Genomic DNA, 21704 nt, shown 5'->3' with positions numbered 1-21704 from the left:
GTTTAAAATTCCACCCGAGGTTCAAGTTTATGTCTCAGAAAATTGAAACAAGTTAATATTTAATATAAAAACCATGATAATTTAATTAAATTTTAAAAAATCATTATTTGGCTTCATTCATTCACAGTTGTAACAGAATAAGGTGTAAGTCCTAAGTACAGCTCTGGCATTGTATTGATTGTTGCAAGTCCTAATTTGAATAGACCTACATGTAATGTCTTTTGTGGCAGGGAGCCAAGGACCATAAGTGGTGTCCTACGTGCTGTAGGACAGTAGCTACAGTACATGTATAACTCCATGGTAGCATAAATTCATACCCTGCAGTTCAGAATATTAATTTACATGGCTGTGTGAGCATAATTAGCATGTACATAATGCTGCAAGTAGGTGCCAAGGTTCGGTTCGTACATGGTTCGGAAATTTTTTGCTGAATTTCGGTTCGGATGTGTACACACATCTACAATGCGCATCAAGACATCAAAGAGCTCGCTACAAACGTACGGTATATAGTATTTCCGTCTATATGGTTAATACAAGTAATGAATCTCCTCTCCATCCCATCCACAAGTCACTTTGATGTGAACATAATTTTCCAAACTGTTTCCCCAAAGTTTGTTTAGGAGTTAAAATTCCATAGAAAGTTAGTGTCAGAGTGACAGTTTATGACTGTGTTTTACAGACCAAAAGCGGTTGTGTTTGGACAACGCTTGACTCAACAAAACGACCATAGGATATGTGAAAACGGAAAATACCCAGCATACTCAAATGGGAGTATTCTCCTTTAAAGGATACAAGATAAAATTAGATTTCCAGCGATTTGTGTTTTCGTTATTTTTCACGAAACAGATTCACCTACCAAACCATGGCTTCGATCAAACATGATCAAATGAAAGTCAAATTAGGCTACTGCTAAAAGCAAATGTTGTCGTGTGCTGGATTGCTGCACTGGCCCGCCTGGCAAATTCAGTTTTCCCTCTGGAGTTGCCTTTAATCGAGCAAAATTCGTTTTGCTCGGCCATTTACGACATTGTTAGCCTAATATGGAACGTAAGGCCGTGGCTATTGGAGATTGGCAAACATAATGATAAATCTGAATAAACATAAGCACAATTGGATGTAGTGAGAATTTAGAATTGTTGTGCAGTGGAAATGCCGATGTTCCATGTTCTCGATTGTTTATTAGTGAATTCTCGCTGCGTGCTTTTAAGTTTTACAACCATCGCGTGATGCGGGGCCACCGTAAGTGTACTGTACATGTACTGTGTACATTTACAGTACCTTCCTGATGAACACGTGCTGAGTGCTAGCGTGTGCCAGGGTGGCATAACTTGTTATCCATTTTACATTGTGTTTGCTTTTTTGTCAAGTTTTCTCACATGCATTATTTGCGCTAGTAGTGCCATGCCATATTAAAGCTGAACATCTGGACCGACCAGTTGGGTTTGGTTTGGTTCCTTCAAAAGTGCCATGTTCTATGATTTTTGGTTCGGTTTGGTGGTTCAGCTGCAGCACTACATGTACATGTAGGATTGAAAAAAATCATTGCTTGCAGTGTGCTGTGAAGTCAATATAGATATTAAGGTCTGAAGTGCAATAACAGGAAAAGTATACTCAACCAAACTCAAACCAAATAGTTTTGAACACAAAAAATGTGAATATGCCATCTAGTTCAAAAGTACTGAAATCAGTACCTAGTAACTTTTGAGGCAAGTATTGATCCAAAATTAAGGGGATATCACACACAATTTAATACAGGCATATGTATATCGATATTCTGTAAAATTGCACATTGGTCTTTTCATGGCAGTTAGACTGTTGTTTTTTGCCAATCTCTGTAACCTTTCAGTGGGTTGCTGCCTTGCAATAAAATACTCATTGATCAAACTGAAATACTTGAAAGTGACACTCATCACCATAGTTCTTGTTTGTATAGTTTCTTCAATGAGCTGCCTTTCGCTACTGGTGAAGTACAGTATGCAAACGTGTACACGTACATGGTGGCCAATTGAGAATGCATTTGCAGGTGTCATGTTATGGCCATTAGTGCAGTGATGTTTGTATTAATAATTGTTTGAATAGCATGGGCTAGCATTCATATGGCTTGATCATTACATTGCTGCACACATTTACATTGTGTACAGCTGTGTACCTGTACTTGCGCTTTTGCATACTGTACATATGCACTTGAATATTGTTGTCATAGCATTTCAGAATTTTCCCAAGACAGGGAAAAAAAGGGAATTATAAAGTGGGTAAAAGAAAAGAAAGAACACACAAGACCCACCTAATCTATGTTTTGCTATAATTGAAACAAAATAACCCCCCAAAAAGAACAAAAACACATAAAAGCGAAATGAAAACACACATGAAAATTAAGATTTAGTGCCATGGATATCAGTCCTCGTTAACTGATGGGACGTATTAAGACAAGATATTACATTTGCAAGTTTTAGTTGAGCCCAGAGTAGCAGTCACAAGTGGTACATGGACATGTACATGGACAAGTTGTACAAGTATACTGTGCACAGTAAATACCATTAGTACATGTACTGTACATGTACATGGTCTGCTCTGACTAGAAGTGCCCAACCAATTTTTCTTGGAATGGAATACATGTGATGTAATGTACCATATATAGTCTTCACATTTGCCAATTAAAAAACTGCTCACCAGCCTGTTTCTTCTTTATTGCTGAGAGTGTGTACGTACAAATGTGTAGACTGTCAGAGGAGATATTGTACCATGGCTGTGTTTGTGTCAAATCAGTGCAATTAACAGACAAAATGAGACTGACATGCTTGGCATCATTTCGTTTAGCCATCCATGTGGCTGCAGTTGTTTTACCCTAATAGAGTTTTGTTTCGCACCAGCTGACTGACCCCAGTTAATTAACATGCAAAAAATATGGCATCTCTTGAGATGAAAAGAGATGTGAGATCTTATATAATGTACCTTACATACTGTACATTGTACATGTGTGTTTGTGTGCTGTCTTCTGTGTGTTCATTAGTGTAGAAACTACTAACACAACATCGTCATTGAATCCAATACTTACGATGTAATATTAACCATTGTTGCACTTACTGTACATTAGCTGTTCATTAAACCAGCATGTTGGGGAGGAAGAGATAAATACTTTGTAATTGGAATGGTTCTCTCAGATTGTAATGACAAGATGTTAATTAAGGGAATAAATACATGTACCGGTACCAGTGTCGTTGTCGAAACCTTTGATCTGAGACTGAGACCTTAATGTTTAAGATCAAACTGAGACCATCCAAGACCGAGACCTCAAGACCTTGTGTTTAAATTGCATTATTCAAATAAATGCAGAACCTAAACAAAAAGAAAATAGCAGCAAAGCACAATGTCACAGCACAGCACAATGTCACAGCACAGCACAATGTAACAGCACAGCACAATGTAACAGCACAGCACAATGTAACAGCACAGCACAATGTAACAGTGAAGCACAATGTAACAGCACAGCAGAATGTCACAGCACAGCACAATGTAACAGCACAGCCCAATGTAACAGCACAGCCCAATGTAACAGCACAGCCCAATGTAACAGCACAACACAATGTAACAGCACAGCACAATGTAACAGCACAGCACAATGTAACAGTGAAGCACAATGTAACAGCACAGCAGAATGTCACAGCACAGCACAATGTAACAGCACAGCCCAATGTAACAGCACAGCCCAATGTAACAGCACAGCACAATGTAACAGCACAGCACAATGTAACAGCACAGCACAATGTAACAGCACAGCACAATGTAACAGTGAAGCACAATGTAACAGCACAGCAGAATGTCACAGCACAGCACAATGTAACAGCACAGCCCAATGTAACAGCACAGCCCAATGTAACAGCACAGCACAATGTAACAGCACAACACAATGTAACAGCACAGCCCAATGTAACAGCACAGCACAATGTAACAGCACAGCACAATGTAACAGCACAGCCCAATGTAACAGCACAGCCCAATGTAACAGCACAGCACAATGTAACAGCACAGCACAATGTAACAGCACAGCACAATGTAACAGCACAGCACAATGTAACAGCACAGCACAATGTAACAGCACAGCACAATGTAACAGCACAGCCCAATGTAACAGCACAGCACAATGTAACAGCACAGCCCAATGTAACAGCACAGCCCAATGTAACAGCACAGCACAATGTAACAGCACAGCACAATGTAACAGCACAGCACAATGGTTACTACTTGTACATATACCGGTATGTCCAGTAAAGGAAGCACGTGCGTACGTGCTGACAAAGCAGCACAACATAAGAATTAATCTTCAAAGACATATTTTGGGGACAGAAAAACAACTTTATATTGATGAATGCTTCAGTCATTTCTCATTAGGGCGTACATGCATTTGGCAAACTCCGTGAAAGCCGTGTTACGATACTCGAGTAAAATCAATATAGCACAAATTTATAAAATGAAGTTGATTAAATTCTAGCAGGCTTCAACCCCTCCCCACATGTAGATCATTCTAAAACAAAACAAGGTTGTTGGATTTAGCCATACAATGGAAACTGACTGCTTACACTGCTTTCACATCGAAATTTGTGGTTTTTAAACCCAAATTTGATCACAGCTGAATTGCTTGACATCACTGCAAAATGCAAGGTGTGTGCAAAGTGCAACCGTCGAACTTGCAATGCATGCAGGGTTGGAAAAATGTGTTAAGTCACTTGTGCGGCTGGCCCTAGCACACACCACTGCATGTGCATGCGTCTGTAGACTGCTGTGCTGTACTGTACATCGTGTAGTACATGTACATGAATGTGCTACAATATTCGCACTTGCCCCCAGCGCTTAGTACAGTGATTGCACAGTCATACTTCGCACATGCCAGTGGTGTACATTGTACATGTAGCAAGGATTTTACTTGTGGAGGGGAATACAAGAAGGGACCAGCATCGTATGGGACAGGCTCTCAGTGGTGTGTTTTTTTGGAGGCAAGCGTTTGTTAGCCTTGTGCAGTATCAATTCATTCATTTTTTTTAGTGGGGAGGGGGAACCTGGGGGGGGCAACAGGAATTTGTGGGGGGGCACACATCCCTTCTCCCCAGGCCCCCCGTGGTTATGCCACTGGCACATGCACACCGGTAAATCCGAGGTTAAAAATACATGTATGTAGTACAATGTACATACGAATCCATGAATAAGGTTGTGCATAATATGGTGTTGATCTTTGGTTTTTGACTGCTCTCAACTCGAGAACAGGGATAAATCAAAACCTCCAATATCTGAGACCGGGATCAAGATCAAGACCACTAGGTATCAAGATCGAGACTGCCAAAAACCGAGACCTACATGTACAACATTGATAAATATGTGTGTGGCTGGTCTTAAACATGCATTTAAGACCGTCTCAGAAGAACAGATGTGGCTAATGCCCAAGTCACTGGTTAGGGTATCATCAACATTCATTCTCCTCAGCTGGTCTTAAACTTTAACCAAGCACATGTAAAATTCACATTTATAAATACATGTACTGTTTTAGTGAGAGTCAAAAAAGTCAATATGCAATAAATTTCCAAACGTTTTGTTCAAGAATGTTACTTTCATTTTCCTGAACACCCTGTCACTTTTATGGTATATATTCCTTGTGCAAGCAGTTTAAAAGAATCTCCATATATGGACTTGGTGTATGTGTGACAACTTCTGCGTGCAGCGGCGCACACAGACTCTCGACCAATAGGAGTGGATTAAACTGTCTCGTATCCAGCTACCAACTTGTTTTTATGCAACTGGTGTTATTAAATTGCAGTGCCTCCCACAGTGGACATTATCAAATGTTAATACACGGTCATGTTGTGCTCTGTTGAGTAGGGAAACTGTTTAAGGTACCGTACATGAATAGAGGTTCTGCACAGCGGCTATTTTTCTGCTAAGAGCTTTTATTCCACAGGAACATGCATTAGTAGACCTTTTGTACTATCCCTCCGTAACACAAACAGTTACTGGAAAGATGGCTGCTGTGTTCAATCTCTGTATTTGTTAACTGGTACATAATACGTACATTTGTGTTGACTTCAAATAGATGGCCTGCTTGTTTAAAAGACATGGGGAGTCAAGATTAACAATAATTTGTGCATAGTGTGTAAGTTTCCAGCCTCTCCTAGTGCTAGCCCTAACCACCTTCCCCAAATCATTGAGAGTTTTTGCGCCAGTAGTTGTTGAATGTATATTGTTATGTGGACCAATAGAGTACCGAAGTGAATACGTCACGCGCACAATTAGTGTGTAAAAGGCATGAGTGCGTGAACCAGCGCGTGAACCAACATGCATGCGTACTCCATTCATTTGCACTGCACTTTCTGGTTCACAGTGACGTCACACTTCGGTACTCTATAGAAATGAATGGTTCTGATGTACATGTAAACCACTGTAAACTTAGAGTGACATAACTCGTTGCTCAAGTTTAAAGAAATTTCTATTTTATATGTACATGTACAAGTAGAGTAAGTGTTGGTATGTTGGTGACTGTGAAAGAATCCTTTGATTATAAATAAAGTTTTCTGTAATTTATGTGTGTGCACCCATACCTTTATTCTGTTCATTTATTTTAAATACTTTGTCAAACATTTGATGTGGTTGACTATTGCAATGTATATTTTTTGGCTTGTATTAGGGTGTTCGTCATCAGGTTTGTCAGCCTAACGAATTTGAGCTTCAGCATAGACCGGACTTCATCACCCATCTACCACCGCTCAGTGCACCTCAGGTAAATCAAATGTCTGTAGCTGTTTTTGGCTCTGGCCGAAACAGCTCTTGTTTACATTATATTTTTTGTCACTTCCACTGCAAGTCCCATAGGATAACACATTTTCTTTCCACTGGTACACCTCCACTTGGGCCTTATATCAATTATGATTCCTTCAAACTTGGCAGACTATTGTCCAAGGATGTGAACCAAATCATGACATCATGATGACATCATCAGGTGTCAAATCATAACTTGAAGCAAGTAAGAACTCAGATCTTTAATCTTAAAAAATCCATCTAATGTAAACGGTGCAGTCCTTTGTCTTCCTTCCTGTGGCAAGTGGCAAGTGATTTATTGTCCTCATTTTTATTGTGTACATAAAAATCACATGATCCTTGTGTGCAATTGAAACCAGAAATGCTGTGTTACTAAGTGGTAACTGATATGAACTCATAGTATTTGTTAAAAACTTGGACCAATGGCGTCATGGAATACCTAAGCGCTATCTGGTGCTAGGATAAAAATTGTCAAAAATGCATTTTCAGTTGATGTCTGTTACTGCTTGAAAGTTGGTAAACTTGATGACCTCAGACTGTAAAAGCAAATAATGCAGTTGTGAATTTTTAATTTGATCCCATTAAACCAAAAGTTACAATAACAGACCTTTAGTTTTTAAAAAATTGCAGGAAAAAATCAATCCTGGAAGATACATGTACATCCAGTAATCTCCATTAATTGACAGAATAAACATTAGCAGAAACAGTGCGAGGCATTTTTCTTGTCTAATTATTTGTCACAAATGTAATTCTCCAATAATTAAACAAATACCCTAATAGTAGTCCGTCACTCAATAATTCAATGGCTATGGTAGGTAACACTGTGTTTACTTTGTGTGCATACGATACAATAATGTACATGTATGCATTCATTTGAGAGTGCTCTGTCGAAGCACAATTGTTATGAATCTTGGAACTACTGTGCCAAACTCATCACAGTGAAATCAAGTCAGTGGATGGTACTTTGGTTAAAACCAGGAATGTAAACCTGCAAGACTTTTATTTTATTACTGCCTATGGCAACTTTGATTTTGTTTGTATCTGAATGAGGTTGCAAGACGTTAGGCATGGTAAGTTTTAAAGTGTTGTGATGTCATGATGGTGAAGTCATTGGTAAGGTACAGGGTTGTAGCTACACCGGGCAGTGGCAGGCAGGGCGCTTGCTCTCATAATCTCTGCTTGGTACTTGGGGTAATTTTGAGCCTGACCACCTGGCACATATTTCATTCCCTGAGATGATAAAATTTAATGATTTAATTCCTTGTTTTAAAACTGCAATACACCGAAGTAAGTTTAAAATAACGCACCAATCCAATCCGTGAAATGATCGAATGACGGCGGCCATACGACCCCATATCCCAACACCTGAGGCCAGCTTCACATGCAGTATTCACTGTACTTTGCATGTACGTACATGTATGCACGATGCATGTAATGTGTACACGTACGAGCGAGCGAGCAATGTCAAGCAGTAACACCCCTGCTGCACAAATAGCTGTCTATATTTGTACAATCATGTTCCAGCAGGAGTAAGTACATCAGAATGACGTGTAGTGACTTCCTCTTTCTCAGAACTTATATACAATTCACAATGAAGTCTGTGTATGAGGCAAATGAAGATAGTCATACCGCACATGCTCGTGTTTTTGCGCCAATTGTCAAAAAGTTTTTTATGAATGGATCTGCCATTGCCCGGTCAAAGTTCATTAAACACATTGTTTTGGGACAATACAGTGTTTTAACAGCTAGACATTGTATGCAGATAAATAAATCTAGAATTATGGCACAAAATAAGGAATTTTTGCTGTACATTGTAACAAAAATACTATGAGGCAATTGTTTCATCCTTTATTTATTGGTAATTCCACATTTTACAAACACAAATTACATGTACACTTTATAACATACCTCAAAAAAACTGATTTCCCCCTGAAAACCCCCAGAATCCTGGAGCTTTAGGAGGCTCTACCCCCTCGACCCCCACCGGGGACATTGTCCGTGGAGCCCACCAGGGGCCCTTGAACGGCCCCTTGACCCCTGGCCGTGACCCGCAAGAGCTCCTGCAATGCACTTTGCCAAAATATTACCCAGCACTAAATTTGGCCTGATGACAACCCTAGTCAAGTGTTGTCAGTGAAATATCATGATCCACAGCAGACTTTGTTTGATAGCAGCAGTTACACAAATACCATTCTTGAAACAGTTCTGTTTTTGCTATGTAATAAACACAAGTTTAATTCCATTTTTGTGTTGTTTTTAATTATTTTGTTTATTGTTGTGTATTGTGAAGTATAGGGAGAACGTGTCTGTAAGGCAGACACATTCACAGTTTTAATTGTAAATGCAGTAAAATCACGATCATTGCGTACCAGATTGTCAAGTAGAATGACCCATTGAAAATGTTGATCCATATGCCTGGTGTCAACATCGTTGCTACCACTTGGTACTTTGGCACTTTGTGGTGATTTTGTATGATTCCAGAATTTTGTCACAATTTATTTTTACATTTCTTCTCTGGTGTTGTTCCCTTCTCCCAAATTTCTGCGGTACACTGGTATCAGGAGACGGGCACTAAAAGCAAATCTTTTAAGCAAGAGATTTGAAAAGATAAAATGCATGTTTACAAAAACACATGATTTGAATAATTTTGTTAAAATTATTACTAATATTGTTAATCACTTCTGGTAATGGCACCAAGGATTCCTCAAAAGCACCCTAGCTCACGAGTCTGAAGAAACCCGTATAAAGGAGACAACGAGAAACAGTTACAGTTTTAGAAATGGAAGGAAAAATCCTGGAATATTATTCTGGGTAAAACCCACAGAATCAGGTAGGGACTGTAATGTGTACTGAGTAAGATTCGAACCCAGACCACAGTGGTGGAAGGTGAGGAAAGAACCACTATGCTAACCTGACTCCCCTTTCTTCACCATCACCTTTCATCCACTGTTAATCTTCAGAGAAATATTTGATAAACTTTACTCAAAAAGCCCACAGTTTGATTTCGTTAAATTATCAGATCAGATTTAAAATGTACAGACGTTAAAGTAAAACTCTGTCATGGCTCCTTGAGCAGGGGTTTTTTCTTTGTTTTCTTGGCATGAATTGCATGTACATGTTAATCAGTCTTTTACAGAATTCTTAAAAACAATATTATGCTAATCAGTTTGTTCAGGAAAAAAATACTTATAATACCCGGAAAGTCATCAACTCAGTTTTAAACAATTAATTGCCCTCCCAGTCTATCAACAGCATTATCCATGAAGGCAAACTAATTGGTAATCCCCAACATATTGCTAATTGTTTCAATGACTACTTTGTCAGTCTAGGTTCTAATCTTGCGAAACATATTCCTAGTTTGCTGGAATCATTTACCAACTTTTTGAATAATCCTAACCCAAGATCTCTGTTTTTGAAGCCAGTAGATGAGAAAGAGGTGATTGATATCACCAAGAATCGAAAAAATAAAACTAGCACTGGGCATGATTTAATTCGTTCCTCTATTATTAAAAAACTATCACTTCAATTAGTAAGCCCATTGCTCATATAATTAATGCCTTATTTAAAACTGGAATAGTTCCTGATGCACTAAGAATTGCAAAGGTAATTCCTACTGTATTTTTAAAAATGGGAATGTTAATTCTGTTATGAACTACAGACCCATATCTATTCTGACTTGTTTGTCTAAGATATTTGAAAAAAGTGTGTATACTCGTATTATCCAGTTTTTTAATAAACATAATATCCTTTTGGTAAGTGATTGTCAGTACGGTTTTCAAAGTCATCACTCTGCTACACATGGTATTCTTAACTTTGTTGATAAATTAACAAATGCAATAGATAACTCTGAGCACACTCTAGGGATATTCCTAGGGATATGTAGACTACCTTTGTAAAATTATTGCAAGGAATATAGGAGTTATCCAAAGAATCCAATAATTCATTCCTACTGTAGTTTTAACTACTCTTTACAATACTTTAATATTATCATATGTTAGTAATGCATGGTGTTCTTGCATGCTCCCTAAGTAATCTTAATAGACATTTTCTTTTACAAAAATGAGCCATTCGAAATTATCAACTTTACTGATTTTAATGCTCATACTGATCCACTATTTTCCAAACATAAGATGTTGACATTTGAAGACATTTACTTTCATCAGTTGGGATCCCTTGTGTATCAATTTGTTGCTGGTGCTTAATTAGTGAACTGTGGAAATAAATGAACATGAACAATATGAACAACGTACATGTATGCATACCTGTACAGTACATACATGTACGTATACTGGTGCATCACTTTACTACATTCTGATGTACCGGTATAGTGTTGCATAGACAGTCCCAAATCCTCCAATTTCAATCTAACTTTACATTCACCTTAGGGGGTTAGGGTTAATTTATACCCACTCTACCAAGTATACCGGTATAAAACAGTACATGTATGGGTGATGTTTGATTTCATCTTAATATGTACTGGTAACATTTGTGCTTCATACCAGTATTCATCCATGGACCATTGGTAAATAAATATTGATTGTAATATTACAAAGAAGATTCTGTTACTCATGTAATTTATCATTAATAACTGTGTTCTTCTTCTATTGAGTGTCCTTTATACTTGTATTCATTGTAAATGTCAGTGGCATTCATAAGTAGTGAGTTGACAGTGAGGCAAAGAACCTAGCCAGCTGTAATTGGCAGCTACGTGCAGGTCTTTGTGAAAGACAGGAAACCCTGAGTATCGATCTAGGCGGAAGCATTTACTTAGTGCCAGCGTGAAAAGCCAGCATAACGGAAACCACTAACAATAAAGGTGTGCAATTGGCTTTGCTGTCAGTTTTTCTATGGAAACAGCAGTGACTTTTTCACTCAGACAACATGTAGTTGGGGATTAAATGGGTCCTGGATATAAATGTGCAGGCTCTATTGTAACCTAGTGTGACCTAGAATATCACAGGTATGGAACCAAGAGGATTAGTAAATAAACAATGAATAATGGTATTGCACAAATTTGGTTTGGAAATGGTCAGATAATGGTCTTGCAGGTGTTACCATGGAATTTGATAATAATTGAAGCTTATTTACTTTCCTGTCCCTACTGCAGCCTGCCTTCAGTGAGAAACCCAAGATAGTCCAGCCAGGAGCATACACCCAAGCTGCACCCACCAAAGAACAGAAACATAGCCGGCATGTCAGTGATTCCATTGCCAATAATTACACACCATCAGCCAGAAACCTGACGACATCTATCATTTATGAATTTACACGAAAACATGGTTAGCTGATGAATAAATTATTCTGAAATTTGTGTTAAGGGAAGGACGTAATATCCATTTTACTAGAGAAATATAGTCATAAAACAAGAAGCTGTCAACTTCAGGGTTGAGATTTGTCAGGATTTTTCTGGATTTCAGGATTTTTTATCAGGAATTTCCTAACTTCAGGATTTTTCAAAAATGTTTTCAAATCTGGAAAATTGAGATTATTATTACAGAATTTTTTAATATATATCAGTTGATACAAGAAATGGGAATTATAAGGAGTGCCTATAGGCAAATGCAAATGTACGCCATAAACCTCATGCTTCTGAGGGGCCCTCAAAACCTCTGGTGATTATTTCGTGGATTTCTTCAATTTCTTCATCTCACCCCTGCAGCTTATGAATTGTTATATCATAATTAATGATCTTTCATTGTTTGTCTTTGCATGTACTCTATATAGGTAAGTTATTGAGGCGTTCCATTGTCCAAAATGATGAGTTGAAGTGAAAGGAACATTTATTTAAACCTTGATAGGTTTACAGAAATGTGATGCTGCATTCAAATTTATACTGGTCATCACTTCTCTGTGTTTGTACTCTTCAGCATAAATGAAAACAGGAACATCTTTACACTTCTTCCTAGTCCCCCTCTCATGGCTTTTACCTTACTTTCTTTCAGTCCTCTAAATTGGAGGGGCAGGTAGGTTGATAAGATGTGTTTTTTTTAGTGGATGCTTTCTTTATTAAATTTTTAGAGCATAAACATTCCAGTGAGAATCGGCACATACCAACTCAGCAAAGCACTCCTTCCTCTCATCATGGCTACTCGTTCCTGGATGGAACTACTTCAGAGAGGCAGATCCGAACCAGCGGTGATTCACCAAGGAAAAGGTAGAGTCAAAGTATAAGCCTTTACACGCTAGATAAATCTTGGAGTTGACGTGGGTTGATGTAGGATTACAAACATGCAATGTTACACACTTAAATTTTTCAAATCCATGCCAACACTTTGCTGACCCTCAGATTTATTCTGACCAGAGTTGAACTCAAACCTTAGTCCAGAGCAGGGTGGAAATTTTTCAATTTGACTGAACTGTGGCTAACCATACATACATATACGTACATCTAGTTCTTTAAAGTAATGGTTGATATCACAATGTAATCGTCATGAAAGAATGTGTGAAAAAATGGTGTGGCCTACTTTTTGACACAGGTGGTAACAGGTCAATTTTTGCAAGTATAAGGCAAGTCACAATCCAATTTTTGCAAGTCTAAGCCAAGTGACAAGTCATTTGGTCCAGTCACAAGTCATTTAATCATAGGTCAAGTCAAGTCACAAGTCAATGTGGTCCAAGCTCAAGCAAGTTACAAGTCTTTTTGTTCAAGTACAACTCAAGTTTTGCTATGTGTGATTGCAAGCCACAGCCTTGGTTCCATGATCTTTCTTAGTTATTCCATGATTTGTGAAACCATAGAGGAAGGACACAGAAGGAGTTTGAACTGCCCGCAGTAACATCTGGCCAATTACCACTTTCTGGCATGGCTGGTATGTCCATAGCCAGAGTGCATTGAACGCTTGGTACGCAACCACGAAATGCCTTTGAACCCTATGATCACTGCCCGCATTTGTTGATGGTAATCTGCATCCTTAAAACTTCTTGTACTGAGGTATAGGAAATTGAATATTCATACCTTTGTTGGTGCTTGGTATGATCTCATGACAACATCAAATTTGATGCTTGCATAGTTGCTTACTGTGTGCCCTAAATCTATATGTGCAGTTATTGCCCTTAATACATGTAGACCTAAGCTCTTTCTACTGGAGTTATTTTGGGAATAAATAGCCCAGTTGTTTACAAGATTTTGTGTTTTGTTTGAATCAGTTTTATAGTGGCATTTGTACAAAAGGGTATTTTATGAGATTTCATGATCACTCCCTGTGATGAAATAGCACATTTTGTTAATTATGAACTTAGCTTTCCAGTAAAAGTTGACATTTTGTTGGCCAGTCTTAGCCAAATTCGTACCAAGTCTTTGAACACTGATGTATTGGACGTAGGAGAATAAAATTATAAACTTCGCATGGATAATGGAACGGTGTATCAAAATTTAAAAACTTTATTTACGATGCCAAAAGTAGGTCTAATATCAGGGATTTCTCTCTCTCTTGTATTTAATACAAGCAAAAAACTACAAGTATTGCTAGGATATTACTGGCAGTAATCAGGCATTTTTGGAATGTTTTCTATTATTCATCTGACTTGGCGGCAACCATCATTGAACACTTTGAAGTGCCAGAGTCGCAACTCCTTCTTTGTCCTTCGTCTATGGTGAAATGAACCACACAGGGAGGTTTGGATAGTTTTGCTTGACTAGAGGGGGCAACAAGCGATGGTAACTATGGTACCGTAGGATATGCATTATTCATATCACTTGAGTGATATTGGGGGAAGTTATGCAAATAACTTTCTACTTGTCAGTATGCTTCACATTCAGCACACATTGTACGGTCACGATGAATGATGTCTCTACTCACTTCAGAAAAGTTTAATACCACAAATTTGGCCCATTTCTCCCCCAAACTGGAAATTTAGAGGATGAATGCTCAACAAATATTTGAATTTGGGTAGTTGTTAGACAAAGAGTTCCATATACGGACAACACTTGATGCGCCTATGCCAGTGAGACTTGTCTGGAAAAAAGTGTTTTCTAAGTAAAATGTTTGGGAAGTTCCTTAGCTAAATTTCACTTTTAGAACATGTTGCTGCTTTCTGATGGCTGTAATAACATTTTGAAATTAGTGTTGTCTATATATGGAACTCTTTCCATTGTTATAAAAATAACTGATTAGCGTGTCTTGAAGGCCTTTGAGATTGGGACGCCATTTTTGTTTTCAATTCTAGGCTGAGTGATGTCATGAATTCATATGAATAATTCTAAATAAGACTGAAACTAAGCTGTTGATTGTTCCCCTGAAAGTCAGGGAAAACAATGAAAATTGTAAGCACTGCCGAAAAAAAAACTACAGACAACAGTGGTTCAGGGCAGACAAGACCTAAGTAGAAGTTGCGAGATGAACAAAGTCATACGATGATTATTATGAGAACGCAAGGCGTAAGTAGTAATAGGCTTAGTTCAAAACTCTAATGGGTTCAATTGAATATTGTCCCGACTTTCGTTGATAACAAGTCATAATGTGCAAGTCCAAGTCAAGTCACAAGTCTTGTTTTACAAGTCCAAGTCAGTCACAAATCAAAAACTGATAGTTACAAGTCAAGTCACAAGTCACAAAAACTGTAACTCGAGTCCGACTTGAGTCCAAGTCAAAGGCCTCGAGTCTACAACTCTAATTTTTGAATTAAAGAGTGGATGGAATGTTGACAATATCATGTTTGTATGCGCTTTTCTTAGCCTAAGTATTCTGAAAAAGGAAACCAAATCAAATTTTGGCTTTGTTCCCCCAAGTTCACTGATTTCTGTCAAACTGAGCAAATCTAACCATGCTTTTGCTGCAATTCATGTAAATACAGTTTGTGAAAATCTAGTTCTGAATCTCACTATTTCTCACAGTAAGTCTGACATGAATGGACAATGCTTAAAATGTCCCTGGTGCCATTATATTGTGACCATGATCCAGTTCTTAATAACTGTGTGAAACCAGTAAGTTTCCATAACAGTAAACATATGCCCAGACCTTCAGACATACTCCGTACATTACATACCTAGCACAGTGATGTATGAACACTGCTGTGTGTGCCGTATTTCAGATTGTACCTACAGTGTGCTGAGTATACACACAACCGTTACTGTTGATATTTGATTTGCTAAAGAAAATTCAAAGATGGCATTTATTTTGCTATTACATTAATCACCAATTCAAGCTTTGTTTATGAGATTAACATGTACCCAATACATTTGAATCTAGAACCAAGAAAACTATTTATCACAATGATCACACTTTTTGCTACCTGCCCAAATTTGATCCATAAAAATCCTGACCGCCTCATGTCAGACAGTTAGAAACAATCTGAATCATCCGTGCAAGTTCTTTGTAAAACTTGTGTAGCAATTGAATGCTGTAGGCTTTTTAGATCCTTATGGCATGTTGAATATTTCCCTGACCCACTTTACGGATTGAACACCCTATTTTACTGTAATTACAGTGGAACACCACTGTACCAAACACTGCTATGTAGTGAATAATCAGGTATACCGAACATGCCCCTTAGCTCCCAAATACTGTACATGTATTCTGTGTGCCACATACTGCAAATTTGCTTAAAATAAAAATATTGGACTGTTGATGATGATTCCAAAATTAAGGAAAATTGTACTTGCAAATGACCACAAGGCAGTGCAGTCTGTATCGCTAGTTGGTACTTGCACATGAACATTCATAGGCACATGGCCAGGTAGACCAGCCTCCAAGTCCATACACACAACATGGTTAACTCTTACTCTTTTGCAGAAACCTTTGCTTCGTTTCATTGTTACAAAGGAAAGGATTTTTACCCTGGGGAAAAAAATCACTCAAACAAAAAATATGTGCACAGATACCTGTAGATTGAACTTTTCAACGTGCATGTAAATTGCAGAAAATCATTGTAAATTATTTTGCTAGGTTTTAATTGTTTTGAACAATGCTTGCTGACTTATCGTTGCCGATGACTCGGGTCATTTATCATTGCGACTCCACTGTCTTAAAAAATTCATCAAACATTTTCCAAATTGCCACTTCACCACCCATTACTTTTGTGATTTTGCTGCAGAAATCAGTGTAACTGCGCTGCATGGATTGCAGGTGATTTTTAAATGATAGCTTAAGGGAAACTCATGGCAAACTTGATTCCATTTTGTGATTTGACTTCCATTAAGAGCCAACCGAAAGATGAAAAATAGAAGAAATTGAACATGCATTAAAGAAAAGGCATGACATTGTGCTGGAAGTGTTGCCCCACATGTAGAAACGTTTGTGAGGCAGGCCACCATACATTTGAATGGGCCGGAGCCCGAACGAGTGCATCACATACTCGGTGACTGATAATCATTGTACCAAACAGCTGCTATTCTGAACAGTTTGTGTGGACCCATCATTGCACTGTGCAGGTATAGCCTCACTTTGAAAAATATTTTCATTTGGACAATAAATGGGATACCACTTTCAGTCTATAATTTGTATCTAGCCATCAAAGTGCAAGGATGGTAAAATACAAATATAGCATGGTTTGAGGGGGAAGTACATGTACATGTATACTGGTCCCAAGGTGTAGGTCAGCTTGACTACCTCCCAATGTGAAGTACAGGGAGGTAGTCAAGCTGACCTACACTAAATTAAAGGGCCAGTAATTCTGACCACTTCCCTCAAACCAAGCTCATAATATGATGGAAATCTGGTAATGTACTTGTAGAGCTGCATGCAGAGTTCTTGTGTCATACCTGGCAAGAGGATTGAAACAGTCTGGTGCCAGCACCCTTTAATGTATCTTTACTGCAGTAGTTAGCTGGTTCTGTAAGATTGCTTGCCACACTTTATATATCTACAAGGCTGGTTCCAGAGGTAATTGTTGAGGCTACGGGGTTGATACTCACTGGGATGATGCTACCCGGGCGCATGTCATTTCTACTTCCTGAATGTATGGTGGAATTGTCCACGTGCATTCCAGTTTGTTTGTGAATATTTATGAAGTGTAGTAATCTGTAATTTTGAACAATTGCATCATTTTCATTTCTATACATATGAATTTGTGAAGTTTTGCAGAGATCGCCATGCTTCAGTTCAAGATGGATGACTTCTGAATAAAGCCATTTGCCACAATATACCATAGCCCAACTGTGCCACTTATTGTAATAAAGAACTGCTAAAGTGGATAGATCTGGTCGAAGCCATGACTTAAATCAACACAGCTAACTGTCATTGATCTGTGTACATCTTGTGTCCCATTGACTGGTGATACATGTAAATAGCAACTGTCAACATTATCCTAACTGCTGAGTGGGCCCATAATAACTGGAGTAGCATTTTTATTATAATCAACCTGTGTGTACATGTATGTTTGGTGCATATGCACATTTGGGTCCCCTTAAGCAGCAATAGTCAATGTTTAAGTATGAGTCCTTGGACACAATTCACATTGTGCATCTGCCTCAGGATAGAATGTGCCCTTCCTAACTGTATCAGTCTCCATCAGGCAAACATGCTATACATCATGCACAGCCAAATTGGAAGAGATCACATACATATCCATATTCCACTACACCTAACTGCTTTCTGTGTGTCATCATACTTGGCTCATATGTATAAATGTTACCCTCCAGAGTTGTATTTCAGCCTTGGTACAAGTTGATAGTACATGTACATGTAACTTGGTTGTTACAGGGACTGTGGAATGTCAGGGTTCATTTTACTGTTTTCATTGACAGAAACTACAGTCATTCCTGTCAAAAATATTTAGGCCGGCAAAATGTATACAAGTGGGAAGCTTCACCATTTGAAAATAACCAAACTAATAAAAATGTTTCAGAGATCAGTGAAATAATTGTGCTTCTCAAATACTTGGTTTAATCTTCCTGCCTCCAACAAGGATCATTTTTAATCTTTTTGAAACCATGAGGTGACTTACATGTACAATACCAGAACTTTGGAATGAACATCACACTGACAACAGAGTACTTGAACCTACAGTGTATAAACATTGCACTAATAAATTGCAAATAAGATATTTTACTGTCTGTGTTACCAAACAACTCGGTGGCAAGTTAGAAAATAGTTCATGAATTTTAAGACAGTAATAATAGTAAATGTATAAGTAAATTTAATAGTAATAATGAATGTTAAAATGAAGGAAGTGTTTGTAGGTGTTTGAAAGTAGGTATATCCTCCACCATGCCTTCCCTATCATCTTCTTAAAATGTTTCTCACCCATCCATTGCTTCTTCCTGTCCACCTCAACTCACCTCCCCCACAGACAAGCGCTACTGTGATGTCCCCTCTTGTCCCCCTTTGTGACTTAATCCCTCTCCTCTTTGAGGATTTTGCTGCTGTTTTGGGTCAGGTAATTCCTGAAGGTCAGAGCTTTGTCAATATTGAATCTGCCTTCAGGGGGAAGACTGTAAAGGGGATTATTCTATTTAAAGCTCATAGCCTGAGGGTGAAGCAAGCTTAAATAGATATTGACTCTACTCTGAGATGAGACACATGCAGTGACTCTGGTTTGTGTAGAAATGCATAAATGCCCTCATCTCACTCCTGGTAGATACAATTAAATTATTGTACCTTCATGCCCACAATTTGAAGTCTGAAGCTGATGATGTCAACATCATAATTCTTATGATATGCCCTCCAAGTTCAATTACTTGAAGACCTGTACCTCCAGAACCGTGTATTGATCAAGTTGAAACTTGGCGCTGACACAAACCAAGGTTGTGTATGTGAAAATTCAATGATGTCTTGATGACGTCATCAAAAATGGCGATGTTTATTGCATATACCAGTAGAGTTGTGATTGACATGCAATATGTAGATAGGTAAAACTTGTCCTCAGGATGATTTGCAATTAAGTCATGATTATTCTATCACATGGTTTACTGTAAAATGTTCAACATTAAAAACCCCATTGACTTTGTGCACAGTTTTCTAAGGGTGACATGGCTTTTTTTTAATCTACATGTGATGTACCGGTACATACATGTAATGTACATCTTCAGAACTACATTGTACAACTTCCCCTTGATATGAAACTTACATGTATATCAGTGCAATGTATCATGATGAAGTCGAGCACTACACTAATACATGAGACATCATCTTAAAGGATAGCAGAAATAGAAAACATTTAGTTCCCGTAAAATATTTAAAATAACAATAAACACGTAACCATTTCAAAACATTGTAAATTTAAGGTTTACCCCATTAATTGTGACCCCAAAATGAATAAAAAGGTCTTGTGTTTCCCCACCTACAAAATGTCGCCTTTTGGCTGTTAGTGCTCGCAGGCTGATTGGATGACGTCTTCGCCAGAACACTGACATTTACAGTGTACATTGCGCACAGTACATGCAATATCGCATGCTTCAATAGACTATGTTGTGTTTGATGTTGCTTGGCCCACAGGCAAATGCTGTCTCAGTTCAAGAAACACATGGTAGGACTGTGTCTTTTAATTTCTACCTTGAACTAAGACAGTGTAATGCAATGTACGTGTACCCTTTACATGTCAGCATTCTGCTGATGATGTCATCCAATCAGCCTGGGAACACAAACGGTCAAAAAGGTTATTTTTTTTGGTGGGTGGGGAAAAAGCATCATTTTATTAATATTGGGGTCTAAATTAATGGGTTAAACATTAAATTTACGATGTTCTTGAAATGGCTATGTATTTATTGTTATTTTAAAATACTTCACATGAACTAAATGTTTTCTGTTCCTGTTAATATCCTTTAACATTACATTCTAAACTCCTATCTACAGATTTACAAGACTTACAGAAAACTATCATCATTCATGAATGTATGATAGTTCATGAATACTGCATATGAATACAAGAACACTAACTGAAACAAATTTGCAATGTACAAAAGCCCTGTTCTGTTCTGGAACAGACATAGACCTCCTGTTAACAGTAAAGTTGTTTGAAATTAACAGAGTATATAACTACTGGTCAACTGAGCATATAACTACTGGTCAACTGAGGAAAAGTTATGCAGATCAGTGCTGCCAACAAACTGTTGGAGTTGATTGGGTAACAATTGCCAAACATGGTGAGAGAGGATTGTTCCTTGGAGACCCATCAGGGAGCTTGCCTGAGTACACCACAGGGAGCACCCTTTGTGATCCTACCCTAAAAATCCACCAAGTAAACACTATGGACAGCCCCTTCAGACAAAAGATGCACAAATCTCAGGGCATCTGTTATCACTCCTACCAGCAAATACAAATATTTGCCTGCTGCAAATGGCTTAAGTTGATGAAACTACACTAGGAAAGAGGAACTTGGCATATTACTGATTACATGTACATGTAAATGTGGGATACCATTAGGCATGGTGTTTTGATGAGTGCTTCGTGCAACTACTAGACTGATTAAAAGTATAGCTATTTACTTTTACAGCAGTCCAATCAATTTTACTCTGCACAGGCATTATTAGGGGCTGAAAAGAGGCCCCACATCTGAAGTAGTCTTGTGAGTGGAAAGTCAGAGTGGCCGTGATGCAGGCCTCACAGACATTTAGATTTGTTAGTTTGTTCTACTACTCCGGAGCTTTAATGTGGTGTCATTACAGGTTTAGATGGACAGGTGTAATCTTCAGCAATAAACCAACCATCTCTGGTTACTTGAGATACCCCAACAGGGTCAAAAGGTCATGAAGAGATTAAATTTGCCATGTGAATTTGAAGCGTCAAATTAATGCACATCCAAACACAACTCCAGTTCCCCAACGAAAGCAATGGCATCAACCTTCCTTTACAATTTTCAACTAAGCCACAATGCATAATTTGCATTTTTTTGTGGGATACTTCTCCAAGTACCGGCTTGGTGTATTAGTTACTTGGGCCAAGCCAGAATTAATTCAAAGTCACATGAGTGTCAAGTTTCACTTACCGGAGTAAGTGTGGCAGGCTTTGTGAGGGTAAAGATATACA

At 38.2% G+C, this 21704-nt stretch overlaps 1 protein-coding gene across 14 annotated transcripts in view; it reads left to right on the top strand.

The window, feature by feature from the left end:
• Positions 1-21704, top strand: part of LOC110983937 (dynein axonemal heavy chain 3-like) — a 187943-nt gene that overhangs the window by 12566 nt on the left and 153673 nt on the right. For all 14 annotated transcript variants that reach the window (XM_087136025.1, XM_087136035.1, XM_087136030.1 and 11 more), the window contains exons 2-4: positions 6671-6763; positions 11909-12080; positions 12820-12955. In XM_087136025.1, coding sequence (XP_086992151.1) covers positions 6671-6763; positions 11909-12080; positions 12820-12955 — 401 coding nt within the window. The remainder of the gene's footprint in view (positions 1-6670; positions 6764-11908; positions 12081-12819; positions 12956-21704) is intronic.

The sequence above is a fragment of the Acanthaster planci genome, linkage group LG04 (assembly GCF_054643075.1).
Source record: "Acanthaster planci isolate LZ-2023a linkage group LG04, COTS_SCS, whole genome shotgun sequence".
In the NCBI taxonomy this organism is placed as follows: domain Eukaryota; kingdom Metazoa; phylum Echinodermata; class Asteroidea; order Valvatida; family Acanthasteridae; genus Acanthaster; species Acanthaster planci.
The sequence above is the reverse complement of the archived record's forward strand: the minus strand, read 5'-3'. Positions and strand labels throughout refer to the sequence as shown.